General features: G+C 36.3%; 1 protein-coding gene across 1 annotated transcript in view; it reads right to left on the bottom strand.

The window, feature by feature from the left end:
• Positions 1-15686, bottom strand: part of KMT2C (lysine methyltransferase 2C) — a 162981-nt gene that overhangs the window by 86647 nt on the left and 60648 nt on the right. Inside the window, exons 5-6 of the mRNA XM_029282953.1 lie at positions 14722-14858; positions 12839-12948 (exon numbers count right to left, since the gene is read on the bottom strand). Coding sequence (XP_029138786.1) covers positions 12839-12948; positions 14722-14858 — 247 coding nt within the window. The remainder of the gene's footprint in view (positions 1-12838; positions 12949-14721; positions 14859-15686) is intronic.

Here is a 15686-nt window from a genome sequence, read left to right as displayed (position 1 = left end):
TTGTTTTCTCATTTTCTTGAAAAGTCATTTTTCAGAACAAGGATTCCATAAAGAAATATGCTTAAAAACTTCTGCCAACAATTTATTACATAAGTTCCTTTATAACAATTATAACACTGAAATAAGGTTATTACTTAGAAACAATAATGAAACTAAGGCTATTTCTATTTCTCTTGCATATTATTAATCAATTGGCTATAATACCATGTGTATGTGTATATAAAGTGGTAGAATTAGGATTTCATTTTGTTTTTAATTGTTTGCAAACATTCAAGTAAACTTTCTACTTCAAGCTATTTTACCCATTATGGTTGTATTTATATTAAAAACTATTTGTAACTAAATAATTAAAGAAAATTAACTTCCCTCATACATACTTCAGTATAAAGTGCATTTTCCTTCGTAGCTGATTTTATTGCTTATAACTTTCCACAGCTGTTAATTCACATTTGCAAATTAATAAAACAAATTGTTAATATATGTCACTCTCTGCATAATATCAGTAGGCAAAATAGATACATCCTTGACATTCTTTAAATATTTGTTTTTAAAATCCAAATTGCACCACTTACTATTTAAATTACTTGGGCACATCTTAATTTATAATTTACAATTTGTAAATGAAGCAAGACATGCATTTATACGAAATCAATTATTTAAAATGACCTACCTCTACTAAGTCCATCTCAAAACTGCCCACAAAGTCTCACCTAAACAACAAATATATAACACTGCAGCTACCGGTGCTTCTTTTAAAGGAAAGCAAGAAAGATGTGATTGGTTGTTGCTGTGGTGATGGATGTGACACAACTGTCTTAGTTCATCTTCTTGCCCGAATATATCCAGAGAAGAGAAGCTCACCAATTTCTTCTATAATTGGTTCCACTGTCACTAATCACTCTTATTGTTAGGAAATGTTTCTAGCATTCAGCTGGAATCTGCATTCTTATAACTTAAGGTCATTATTTTGTTGGGTGCAGTTTAAAATTATAAAGAAGAGATCTTATTATCATCTTCTGAGTGACAATTTTTCAAGCTTTAATGAAGTCCAATCATAGCCTAACTACCACTAGCTGAATAGTTTTAAGGGAAAACACACCTAGTATTTTCAGTCTTTCCAGGTAAGATTTAGTTTCCAATTCCTCCTCAACCTTATTGCTTTTCCTTACCCCAGTTTTAGTTTCTCTTAATTCTCGTTAAACTGAAGTGCCTTGAATCTGACACTTTATTTAAGATAATGTCTTAGTAACACAGAATAGAATAAAATGCCCTCTTACCATTATTTGGAAAATATCCTTTTATATTGATGTATTTGAAAAGTGCAGATTTAGCATTCACATCACAGTATTGACTTATATTTAGGTTGTGATTTATTGTAATTCCAAGATCCACTTTTCCTTCGTTTGTTTGTCTGTTTGTTTTTCACACTTCTTAACTGTCCTCTCTCAGAGATGGGCTCTGGGCAGTACAATTTAATCAATAAAATTAAGCATTAAAATGTGTGTGTGTGTGTGTGTGTAAATAGTGAATAAATCTGTATTTATCTGTGCTAAGCCTCGTTTAATTATTTGTAATGGACTTGTCTAATTTAATAAGAGTGTTTTTAGTTTTGTTTCTTCTAGAACAGACATGTCAAACATAAGGTCCGCGGGCCGTATGCAGCCCGCGAAGTGGTTTCATGTGGCCCGCAAGGCCATCCTGGAAACAGTGAGGGAATGGCCCCCGCTGCCTTGGCCCTGGCCGTCTGGGAACCAATGTACAATTTTGTGGTGGCCATCTTGGCACTTGCCCCGATGGACCATGCCTTGGCACTTGCCCCAGTCCCACTCCCTTCTGCCAGAGACCCTCAGATCTGTCCCACTCCTGCTCAGCCCCCCACAGGCACCTTTGACGCGAATGATGTAGAACTGGCCATGCCCACCCAGTAGGTCACACCCACTCCATCCACACCCACCCAGTAGGCTGCACCCACTCTGGCCACACCCACCCAGCCCCCCAAGGGCAACCGCAATGCTGATGCGGCCCTCAGTGAAATTGAGTTTGACACCTCTGTTCTAGAATATTAGCTATCTCACATAGTTTTCTGCAAATTCATAAGCATCCAGTTCAAAACTTCACGAATCTGCTGAAAAGCACCATGCTCAGGACTGACCTACATGGCATCCCATTGAAATATCTCTCCAGTTTGATATTAAACTACTGCTAATTGCTCTCTGAATATGATTTCAAACCAGGAGAGACGTTATACTTGGGTATTCACATCAAAATCTAAAGTGCTCTACAAACTGCTTAGGTAAAGTCAAGGTCCTCTTCATTCTAAAATTCCAATAAAAAATTAATATATTAATCAGATATGCCTTGCTCTTCACAAATTTGGGGGGGGAGCAGGAGGGTTTTTAGAGGTCTGAAGAAGGGAAACCTGTTTTTATCAATTCTGTTACATCTATGTACTCATCTAGATCCAAGTCTATATTTAAATGTTTCCTTATCAATTAATGAAAATAATTATGTAAAAGTTCTATCATTATATATTAATTCTAGGAATTCACAAAATAGCTTTGATAGCATATAAAGGAAGGTTACAGTGGAATTCATCTGGAATATAGATGATTTTATGAACCTTTGACAGGCCGGTCAGGCTTTTGTTTCTGTATTTCTGTGTGTTTTCTGTCAGCTTCACTTGTGGGTAGCTTTGTCCACTCTGTCTTTTCTTTGAGCATTTAGGCTCAAAGCAAAGTATTCTATTTTTTATTTTATTTTATTCAGCATCAAAACTCTCTTTGAAAAGTTCTTTGTAGGGACAGCCTCTCTTCTTCCATTCTAGAACAGACGTACAAATGTAGAGTTCAAGAAAGGGTCTTTTTCTACATCACTGAAGAACCAATGAAAGTCCTTACAAGCCTTTCTTTGCTACCGAGCTTCACTGCCAAGAGTGCACTGATATGGAATATTTCTAGCAGGATTTTCTTTTGATTCTTTATGGGAAACTAAGGGGCAGCATTTCAGTCGGGGGGGAAAAGAGGTTTGCTAAAAAGAAAATTATTTCTTAGTATATACTGCCAAGAAGGCTTTGCAATGAAAGTATTCCATATTGCAGGTGCCTCTAAAACAGGCTAACAAATATATGGCCATAGGATCAACCTTGGTATAATACAAATGTTCCAAAGATTGAAATGATAAATTTGTCACCTAAAATATTTCATCATTCATTGAGTGGTTAACTTATTAAAAAGTAAATGAAAGGCTTCTGGTTAGGTGCTGCAGTGTGACGGACACAGGAAGACGGGCCTCTGTCTTCCATGTTCGATTTTGCCCTACTGGGGACCCTAAAAAGGGTCAAAGTTGCCCCGGAGAGGTGACAAAGGAGGGGACCCTCATTGATCATAGAGGGGCGGTGGCCCTTCCGTTTGATCCATTTGTGTGGCCAGTCAGAAGCTGCTGACAACCAAAGGAAAAAAGCACTAATGAACAACTTTTGAGCAACGTGGATGAAACTGGGTGAGACTTTATCCTCTCTTTATGAATTTAAGACTTTTTCCTGGAGAAAACCACCCAAAGCAAAGAAATCCCCATGATGGGAGAGGGAAGGGGAATTTCCGCTCCATTCCCTGAGGAAAAGAGAAGCGGTGAACTAATTGCTTGGAGAAAAACAGAGAAAATTACAAGATTAATTTGGAATCAATACAGATATATAGCTTTGAAATTTGGGGACTAAAAGTGCTTTTGAGACTTTTTCAGAAAAGAGACTTGAAAAGCTTGCAATATAATATAAGCTTGCAATATAAGTTTGGATTTAAAAAGTTGGAAGGCGGCGTCAATGACATCTAGTGGTGAACCATGGCACTACAATCTATTATGCTTAAAGGAAACTTGGCTTGAAGCCCAGATTCAGATAAAACTTTTGGTGTCCCTGGAAACTTTCAGTTTTGAAGACTATAGCTGGGAAAAGGGAGGGGGAAACCCCTTGGGCTGATTATCTGTATGGCAGAGACGATAAAGCTATTTTGAAACTGGCCTGCCTGGATTACGAATACAAATACTAACTGATTTTCAGAACTATGTCGTGAAGCTATTTCCCTGTAGAAGAAACATGCATTACTGATTGAGATGATGAAATACTTTGGATTATAAACCTTTGATTGATGAACAACTTTTAATTGCTTTTTTCTCTCTGGACAGAAAGGATATGTTTTTCATCGGACATAAAAACTTGAATTTTGCTTATATTTGTTTAGGGGAGGCTTAAGGATGGACTGATAGGCTGGCTCTAGAATTTGGAGTTCAAATGACAATTGACTGAACTTTTTTAAATACCTAAACAGATTGGACTATAAAGACCACATACAAAAACAAAATGGATGTTCCATACTTAGCTTTAAATGGTAAAAAACCATCCCTAACACTTGTCCTTAAAGCCCCCAGCTTGACATACCAACAAGAACATGTTGATGAATCTCAGAAAGAAATTCTTTCTATGTTGAAATCAACACAAGAGACAATTGCCTTAGCTCATGATGAGACTAAAAATTATGCAAAGAAGATAAAAGAACAATTTTCTAATCTAAACCTACAAAATCAGAAAATGACTACAAAGAAGGAACTAGTAACCCAGAAAATAGAAGGAAAATTAGAGGAAGCGGATCCAAAGATGGAGAACCTAAAGGAAGGAATGAACAGACAGACTCAAAGAAACGAAGAATTAGAGGACGTAGCGATAATACCGGAAATGGAAAAGATATCTTACTTGTCAAGATCTCAGAACACACTTGAGGATAAGGAAGAAGAGCTGATCGAATGGAAGATAAAGATGTTAGGAGAATTGTGGAAAATTGGAGAAGGAGGGAGGCTGTTTAATGAATATAAATGGGCTAAGCGTTCTTCCAAAAATACTTTAATCAAATTGTCTTTCTTATTCCAAACAATATACAGAAAAATAGAGGCAGAACTACTTGATGATTTAAATGCATTGACTTGGAAAGTTAGTTGGCAAAGGAAGAAAGTGTCAATGCTGCTAACATTGGATGTTCTTGCTTGACAAAATATGAAGATGCAGACATTTTCTATTTAACCTGTGTATTACTTTTAGAGTTAAAATTAAATAGTGATGGAAGGGAGGGGGAAGAATGTACTTGGGGACTAGTTAGCCATAACAATATTTCAGTAGGGTATTTTTCAAGGTTAGTTGTAACAAGAGGAGATAATGGGAGAGAAAGTTCACACTTCAAACTAATTGGAGAATGTGATTAATGACTGTTAAATGAAGGAGTGAGTTATGCTTTGTTACGGTGTGCTGGGGGAGGAGAATTCAGATTTTGGCTTCCCTATGTACGTGCCGAAGCTATGTTGCAATTAAAAGATTCTTTAAGGTAAACAATGCCTCTAAGTTCTTTGAAGAGCTTCTTCTTTCGGAACCATGACAAAAGCTAGAGTAAGACTGAAGAAAGTAGAGATTTTGACCCAACATGGCTAAGAGAATAGATAATTAGAAATAAAAGTATTATTATAACTAGAAAGATAAAATCTGCAACTAGAATATTATATTTTGGTATCAGAATGAGCTTGACAGTAGAATTACAATACTATTTATCATGTAATTTCTGAAGAAACACAGCCAGCTAGATTCTGGTAATTAGTTTCATGTATTATTCAATTTAATGCATGTACATTCCATTTCTTTTTAACTGGATCCCTAATATTAAAACAGTGCTCAATTTTGTCAGAAAGGGACTATAAGGGACTATAAGGCAAAACAGATAGCTAGTATGTGTTGGTATGTGTTGAAATTCTTACAGAGCCAAGTTATTTACAAAGTGCAAGTCATGTATTGCCACAGAAATATACTAAAAGCTAAAGAATTAGATGAAGTATTAATTTTCTTTATTAATATGTTTAAAATACACACATAATGTTTCAGTAAGCATTTTTGAATGGCAAAAACATCTGCTAAATTCCTAGCATCGGGTGGTTGAAATATCTAAAAATTGTTGTAATTTGTAAACTTGTTCTGGGAGAAAAAATCCAGGATACTCTATTGACATTTTAACACTAAACTGAAAACAACAATATTTTAAGTGATTTTGCAAATTCTCTCAAATCAGACAACAATGGAATGACCAATTATTGTGGCTGGCACAGTATCTATCTCAAAAAAGTAGAGCACTCTGAAAAACTCCAGAGAAAACCCATAGTAAAATGATTCAATTCTAATTTTAAAACGTAATATAGGTAGTCTTCACTTAACAGTGGTATCGCTTAGCAAAGGCAATCCAGGCACTCTCTTTTGCCATGATTAAATGGAGATTGTAGGTTGTTAAGCAAAGAACTCCTTGCATCTTCCATTCAGCTTCCAACAAGTAAAGTCAGTGGAGAAGGCGGAAGGAAGTTGCACGTTCCAGGCAGTTCACAAGCCAGTGGGCAGGTAAGTGGCTGCTGCTGGATGGGAGAAGTGAGAGAGACTTGTAACTGTCTCTCCTGGATTTTCCATTGGCTTCCCTTGTGGAAAGCCAGAAGGAAAGAGCACAAATGGCTGCAACTATTGTAAATGTGAATCCGCTGCTAAGCATCTGGATTATAATTATGTAACTGCAGCTGTGCTGTGCTGGCCAGAATATGGGAATTGGTCGTAAGTACCATTCGTTCAGTCCCATTATAATTTCAACTGGTCACAGAACAAATGGTTGTTAACCAAGGACCACCTGCAGTTGAACCTTTAAATTCAGGATTGCAAACTCAAGTTGATGTGAGGGCTTCATGAAGATCATTTTGATAAGTTCAAGGGCTACAACAATGACTGCAAATTTACTCGCTTTTGCATACTGCAAATTTACTCGCTTTTAATGATTATATTTTAATTAATTATTCTTGAATTGTACCTCCCAAACAAGCTCGAACAGCCTGACCAAGAATGAAAGATGCAGCATCTTTAGAACTACATATTGCCTACTGAGGTCAGTCAGCATGTTAAAGGGAAGCTTCAGTTTCCAATGAAGATATATTAATTCTTCCTCAACCTCCTTCTTTTATTGCCTCTAATCAAATTTCCAATCTTTTGCTACTACTGTAGAAGCAGAAGTGCAACAAGTGCAGAATTTATTTCCCACATCCTTTGATGTGATTCTATGAAAGGTTGCTACATCTCACATTTCCTATCTCCTTAATTCTAAAAGTAGCCCCAAAGAGAGCTCTTTCCAATTCTTGTACCTGCTCATTCGACCACTCCCTCCGAGCTAGATCAAAGTCCCTTTCTACCAAGATAGGGATCATCCCTGCTCACCCCTTCCATGGTCCCAGGGTGAGGAACAGCCACATATGAAAGTGCTGCATGTTTCAACCTGCTTGATCTTTTTTCTTCTCTTTTGAGGAAGAAAAGGGACTTCTCCACATGATGGCTTTGTTTTCTTAAAGGTCAAGTGTGAAACACATGAAGGGGGGAAACCAAAGAATGGAGTTCTTGGTCCCCCACTGTGCTCTCCTTCATAAGGAGAAGATGGAGGACAGCTTAAAAAAATCTCCAGCAACTTGGGCAACTTGGGTTATGTTGCTGCCAACTCAATACTTGAAAAAAAAATGAAATGCTACTGTTGTGTTTCAAGGAGGCTTAATTTAGAAAAGTTCTGCACTTCGGTGTAGGACAAATTCTTTGTGGAATACTTTGTCTTTCTAATTAATGTAGGCATAATAAAGGCGAGGTTTAACATGAGTGCAATGATGAATAATACTTAAGCATAAATAGAGGCATTCTTCAGTTGCTGAAGACTTTCTTCAAAGGCAATCTGACAGAATGCGTGGACAATAATATAAAAATAAGGCTATTAAGACATGGAAGATCCCAGAACATTCATAGCAATATAATCTGGCAAATTCTAAAACCAGACTTCACTGAAACCAAAGCAAGCTTTCAGTTATCTACAGCAGCTCAATTATTCAGAATAAAACTAATCCCAAAGAGTATAATGGTTATTCAAATACAGTTTTTGTGCATTTGACATAATGAACAGAAAGCTTCCTCAGATGAAGCCAAGTGCAAATTCTTTTAATTTTCCCTCTAGGGAAATAAATATATTAGTTCTTACAAATTTCAACTTGTAATCAATTATCAATAGTTGCGAGGGGCGGGGATTTAGCCACAGTTTTTATTTTGGAGATGTTTTTATTTGTTGATTAATATTTTCTTTCATGTGAAAGAGAAAACTTGTATCTTTAGGATCTCAGAATTTCTGAAACATCAGAAGTGGGTTCTTTTGTTCCATCTATTGAGCCACTAAAATTGGCAGAGATGCTGTACCCAAGAAAGAACATTATGAGAAAGTGAAGAACGCCTGGTTCTCTGTGCTTTGCCAAGAAAAAAGCAATTGCAGGTAGCTTTATTTCCAGAAAGGGAAAAAAAATCCTTCTCTGCTACCTTCCTTGGAATTGCAGAATTTAGAAGAAGCATTCCCAGCTGTATTAAGAGATCTTTTAGAATCTGCTTATGCTACTATAATGTTTAGTACTGCTGAAAAATCTGAAAAAAACCCTGCTATTAAAATTCCAAATTTATTAAAATATATGTTTTAGATACATAAAATCATTAATATTAACAGAGGATATTGCTCCTTGCCTGCTTTACAGAAATGGTCAGAAAATTAGAGGAATGCTACCAAGAACCATCAACAGAAGCCCTCAAACAAGCTTTAGAGCTCACCTTTTCCTCTCTATCTCATTAAATTTCTTACAAAAACTTGAAGTCACTTTCAGCCTTATCTAATCAGCATAGAAACATATAAAACTGATGGCAGAAAAAAACATATTGGTCCATAGTCTGCTTCTTGAGGATTTGAGGATAAAATTAATTAATTTTAATTATTATTTTTATATTTTTAAATTTTTGTCAAATGATGGACATGTGTTTATTCCAAGCATGTTTAAACTCAGTTACTGATGACTGACCCACCTCTGCTGGACGTTGGTTCCAAACTTCCATTACTCCAGCATTCCCCAACCTTTCCAACTTGGCAGACTGGCGGATATGTGTGTGGGGATGGTTCCATCCAAGCAGCAGGGGTACACACTCACGCAACTCCATTTCCATAAGCGACGGAACGTGCACTTGCTGCTCACACAAATGGAGCTTCGGACAAAGCGCGTGCATCCCCCACTTGCGCAAGTGGAGCTGCACATGCGTGCTCCCCCAACGTTTGCGCGGCCCCAGTTCCAAATGGGATGCAGCCTGGTACCGATACCATAGCCCAGGGGTTGGGGATCTCTGCACTATTCTTTCTATGAAATAATAGTTTTTAACATTACTTCTGAACTTCTCCTCTATCAGTTGAGGTTAATTCTTCCATGTTCTTGATTTTTGCTTAAGATTGAAAATACTTCTAGAACCTTTTTCACACTCTTAATATATTTAAAGGTTTCAATCATGTCCCCCTCCCTCTTTCCCTTTTGTCCTCCAGGCTGTACATATTCAGTTTCTCCAATCTCTTCTGATACATTTTTGTCCCTCAGACTTTGCACCTATTTTGTTGCCTATCTCTGGACTCACTCAATCTTATCCATGTTTTTGTTTAAGTAAGGTCTCCAGAACCAGACACAGTATTCCAAAAAGAGTCTAAATAAAGCCCTGTGCAGTGGGATTAGGACTTCCTTAAATAAATATGTAAAACCTTTTGGGAGTTTTCATATATCTTCCATATATTTTCAACTCAATGACCATATTTCCATTTTCTAATCTACTATGATCTTCCTTCCTTCCTTCCTTCCTTCCTTCCTTCCTTCCTTCCTTCCTTCCTTCCTCCCTCCCTCCCTCTTTGAGTACACTATGAAATAAAGCATATATATATTTGTAAACACGATTTAATTTTTAAAGAACAAATTAAACATTACATTGTCATCTTTAAATCTTATTACTTGCAGAGAACATGTCCTTGTTAAAATAAAAATAATTATTTATCCCTGAAAAAAATATTTTTAAGGAGTAAGGAAGCAGGTAGTATCAACTATCTCTTTTTTTCTTATATATAACTATTCCAATACAAAAGCACCAGAAATGTACAACAATGCAAGAATAAACATGTCCGGGTGTGTGTGTAACTTTCTTCCAAAGAATGGGGGACACTACAGAAAAGGTCTATGTTTTTGCCCTATGATCCCAATAGCCTATTGCTAATGAGTTTGGCAACCTTAAGATCTTGCATCAGCAAGCTTGCCATGCTAAAATCTAGCTTCTCCATGTTGGACCAGTGTCCAGTTCCAAATCATTTCCAAAACAGCCTGGCTTAAGAGAAGATTACAGCAGTCCAACTGTGTTGGTGATCAAAATATGAGTTATCATTACAAGCCCATTCAAGTAAAGGTAAGAACATATGCTAAAAACAGTGTCATAAAAATAAGATATAATCTAACTTGAAATCACCATCTTGCTCACAAACTAAGAATACTTCTACAAATGTAAGAACGACATAGGTTCGCATTTTTCAATGTCCAACTGCCACATGATAAACCAATCATTAATGACTTTCATAAGCAAGGCATAATTTAAAATGTTACGTTTAGCCAATTCATTGACAAAGAAAATTACATATATTTAAACAGATTTTAAATTTTATACATAACAATAATCATTAGTTTAATTTAGTGAGGCAGCTGACTTTTTTTTTAAAGGTATGTTTTTCTAAAACAGATGTGCATGTAAAGTTAGTCCTTGACTTACAACAACTGGGACCAGAATTTCTATTGCTAAGTAAGGCGGATACGTGGGTTGTACCCAATTTTATGACCTTTTGTGCCACATTTTGTTAACTAAATCAGTGCAGTTGTTAAATGAATCATGTGATTGTTAGATGAATCAGACTTCCTTCGCTGACTATGTTGGAAGACAACTAGAAATGTCACAAATGACTCCAGGATGCTGTAACCATCATAAATACATGCTGGTTGCCAACCACTCAAATTTTGATGGTGTGATGGTTATAAGCGCAAAGACTGGTTGTAAATCACCTTTTTCGGTGCCTTCCAGTAAATTTAAATGATTGTTAAATGAAGGGTTGTTAAGTCGAGGACTGCCTGTAGCTGGATCCAAAGCAGGGAAAGGTACTTTGGTTCTGGCATGGTCTTATTTGTTGTAACTATCTCCTTAAAGAAAACATACTGAAAGCATACTGTATACCATTATTTACTTATCTATAAACTAGAGTTTTTTTGCTGCTGCTAAATATGCATGTTTCAACTAAACATGAAAAAGAATACTGTTTTATCCAGAGGATAAAACAAATTAGGGCATTCATCAAAACATATTTTCATGGACTTTTTTCATGGGATGGGATCTCTATTAATATGACAAGGGGTTTATAAGTCGGGGGGGGGGGGATCTAAATTCTTAGAAAAATGTAAAACAACATCCATTCATGACCCAGAAAAGCAACTTGAATAGAGAATAAGTGCTGCTGTTATATGACATGAATTGTCTTCTTACCTTAGATATAAACATTAAATTACATGTAACATTTGCAAGTTTTATACTGCATGTTCAACACTTCCATATCACATCTAATCCTTGCTACATTTTTGTATAATTTATAAAACAGCCACTAACCATATCAGGAAACGAAAAATTAGTATCACATACCGTGTTTCCCCCAAAATTAGAACCGGTCTTTTTTTTGCCTCCAAAAGAGGCACCAGGCCTTATTTTGGGGTGTGTCTTTTCCATGGTCTCGCATTGCCACCATGGCACCAATAGCCCTGCCCAGCCAGCCCACCTCTTCTCCGGCTGAAGGACATGCCTCTGCAGCTGAGAATGGAGCTCCAGGTTGACGTGCAGCAGAGAACCAAGCTATGGATTGAATCTGTAGCTTGGTTCTTGGCTGCAGAGGCCTTTCTAGAAGGCCACTAATAGCAAAATGCAGGCCGGGGGGGGGGCACCGCAGAAAAAGTGGGCCAGCAAGGCAGGTGTCGATTCATGGGAGGCCTGGCTGCAATGGTAAGCGGGTGTGGAGCATGTGGTGCAGCTCCACCTCCCTACTCCCGCCTTAGACTAATTTTTAGGTGTGTGCCTCGCCCCAAAACTAGGGCTTATTTTTGGGATAGGGCTTATATTAGGCCCATCCCGAAAAATCAAGCTAGGGCTTATTTTCGGGGTAGGTCTTCCTTTCGGGAAAACATGGTAATTAAAAAATTACCATTAAAAAAATTACCATTAAAAAAAACATTCTCTTTCAGCCCCCCGAAAAACCTGAAGTCAATTAAAAAACATGTTACGGAAAAAAGTAGTTTCTGTGTTCTAAACTAATTCACAAAACGTCACTCCTATTAGTACCAATATAAAGTTATATACACTATTTAAATTTATTCTTAAAGATATTTCATCCTCTCCAATTCCTCCAGCCTCAGTAAAATCTTTGTTATCTCACCAGAACATCATGTATACCTTAATTTATACATTTAAAAGAATACCTAAATCTATTTATTGCAATTGTGTTCACATTTACCTAAAATCAATGTATTTAAAATTGATTGGCTTACTGGGCCAAAATCTTTAAGGCAACTGTAAACATAGAAGATCTTGTTGTTGTTTTTTAAAAAAAGTACTCTTTGTTTGCAAGGCTGGGCGGTGGGATAAAAAATGATTATTTAGTTACCTGGAGGCTAACATTTTGCTAGTGAAATGTACCACCTCCCATTTTATTTTTACTGACCTAATAGAAATTAATAACTGAAAAATATATTTCATTATGTATTTTGAAGTAACATGCAAATATCATCACTGCATTCCATAATATTTTCAGCATTCATGGCACAGGATTTAGATTTTACTTTATTTTAGAAAATATATAATCTTAATTATTTTCAAACTCACTTTTGTGCTCCCTGAGACAACAGCTTTGTCCACGTTCGCTGGCAGCTGCTCTTCTGTCTGGCAAACTTCCAGTGACCATTCCGCACAGCGGTGATGAGCCCAACAATAGCCTAACACATATGATGTTTAGCAAATTAATCAATTAGGTTAACTGCTTTTGCCAAGTAATATCTAACTTTCAGCTTCAAAGGGAATAGATAAAAGCACCAATGTATAACAAAAAGACAAATGGCATAACTTGATCCTATCAGAAATTCAAATTAATATGAAATTTGGAATTTAATATTAGGGTCTTTTGAATTTCTATAAACTGAGATCTCAGAAAATTCATAAGAAATCATACCCACATGTATTACTGCCATATGACATGAAGATGTTTCTGAGTAGTATAGCAGAAGGCCCCATTATAAACAAAGCTCTCTCCGCCTAATTAGTGTGTCATCCCTAATCTGAATTTGTTTTTAAACAGAATATTAAACTGAAATATTGCACCCATGTCTCTTTCTTAATATATTATCTTCATGCAAACCATGCTTATATTATTCTGCATATATTCTATAACTTTGCTTCTGGAATATTTTGTAAGATGATCATAAATAAAGAGCATTTTTTACTGTTCTAGTCAAACTTTAATGATTACAATTTATCGTTTGAGTTGCTAGTCAAATAAGTAAGTAGGTAAATTTTATTTCTAGTTGCCTTACTATCTATACCCATTCAGTTGTCAAATTGTGAGTTTTGTCACCTGCTTGGCTATCTCCACTCAGAGCTGTGTCTTCTTCAAAGGCCTTGCTAGACTGTGGGACAATCATCTTCCAGAGAACTAAAATGTTTTGGCTAGTCTCATGCCTTTCTATTCACCTTCAACCCTGCAAAAAGGTCTAACTCTTCAGACTAGTTACTTATTATTTCTTTGTCACCATGAAAAATGAATCTAAGAAGCTGTTAAAGGCATCGGATATAAATTTTGCATTTCAATATGTAAATATTTATCTGTGGTATTAATCTTGGGTATCAAAGCTCAGTTCAACATATACCTATTAAAAGTTCTGGACTTCCAGCCCACCATCCTCTATTAAAATGGGTAGCAGGATTTAAAAGACCCTTTTAAAGCCTAGGAGACTAGTCCAACTTGGACTAATGATAAAATATTTTTATACATACATACATCAGAAAAACTGTACCACAAATGAAACATTACAATGGGTTAAAACAGGGCAGTTTAAAATTTTAAATGGAAACTTTTACCTAAATATAGTTAGTCCTCGGCTTAAGACCACAATTGGGACCAGAATTTTCATTGGTAAGCAAAGTGGTTCTTAAACAAGTCATACCTGATTTTATGACTTTTTTTGCTATGGTTGTTAAGCGAATTGCTGCAGTTGCTAAGAGAATCGCTCAGTTATTAAGTGAATCTGGATTTTCCTCGTTGACTCCTGTTGTCAGACACCAGCTGGGAAGGTTGTCAATTGTGATCACATAACCATGGGACATTGCAACCTTTGTAAATACACCCCAATTGCCAAGTGCCCGAATTCTGACCAGGGGATACTGTGATAGTTGTCAAGTGCAAGGACAAATTGTAAATCACTTGTTTCAGTACCGCTGTAACTTTGAATGGTCACTAAACAAATGGTTGTAAGTCAAGGACTACCTATATTTCACAAGGTTCATTAGAATCCAAAGATGGATATTGCAACATATACTCATATTGTATCCTCAAAGCCTCGCATGGCTACAATTATAGCAGAATACTAGTATTTTTTCTTTTAAAAGAGAATGAGATTGTCCCCCCCCCCTCAAAAGGCAGAAATAAATAACAATGTTTTGAATGAGTTAAATGTTCTTCAGTTAAGAATATGTGAAGAATATGTGAAGAATACCTGTTGGTTCAAATAAGGCTTGAACATCAATGTCATCTGGTAAGCCAACCATTCTAAGTTCATCCCAGACTTCAAGTACCTGATCATCAGGAGTAGCTTCAATGCTTGTACAGGTACAGGTTGTTATATTCTGTTCTCTGCATAGAGTACAAGAAATTTTTATATAATTAAAGATAACACATAGAGGACGTGTTTTACATATTAACATAACGGTAAAATGTTTCAGACAATAAAGAAATAATTATATGATTTTAAAAAATTCATTTGGTTAAAACATGATTGCACTTCTAATTAACTTGTTCCTTTATTGTGAATTACCAACTTGTTTTCTTTCCTCCCCAAAAATGCAGGCTGGTTTATTCATGGGAGAGCTGTAATTTTTGTAATTTACTTGGGTCTTTCATCAATGAACTGAACTTTATTCTGAACAAACAGTCTCCTCCGTGTATCTGTTAAAAGGATGATTTGGATGGAAGAAAAGGGGCAACAGCATGGAATAAAGAGGCAGAAAAGAAATAAGTGCTGTATTTTCCTATGTCTTGGTGAACTAAATTATATTTCTGCTGCCCAGCAGGCAACATGAAATGGTAACTTCACTTAGCAGAAATCAATTTCATGTAGAATAAAAGACAATTTAGAGCCCCAGAACTAGCAAGTGTGACCCCTGACCTCATATTTGCGCAGAGAAGTGGTGCTGACTAAATTCTCCTAGGTCACATACTAACTTCAAGGGCAACTGCTCCTGCTTTAGGGAAATCAAGTTTTTTTTCATGGCTTCACTATGCCATGTTAAACCAGCATGACAAGATGACAGAGAGTGAATGAAACATTTTCTTTCAACTTGCTGTTGTCAACTCTTTGAGGTAGACCAGACTAGGAAACCAAAGCTATGGATTTATTTATTTTTCATGTTTTTGAACTTCTCATCTCTCTCGGAAAGGGACTTTGGATGATATGCAATAAAA

The sequence above is a fragment of the Protobothrops mucrosquamatus genome, unplaced genomic scaffold (genome assembly GCF_001527695.2).
Source record: "Protobothrops mucrosquamatus isolate PMUCROS unplaced genomic scaffold, P.Mucros_1.0 scaffold5, whole genome shotgun sequence".
NCBI classification, from domain to species: domain Eukaryota; kingdom Metazoa; phylum Chordata; class Lepidosauria; order Squamata; family Viperidae; genus Protobothrops; species Protobothrops mucrosquamatus.
The sequence above is the reverse complement of the archived record's forward strand: the minus strand, read 5'-3'. Positions and strand labels throughout refer to the sequence as shown.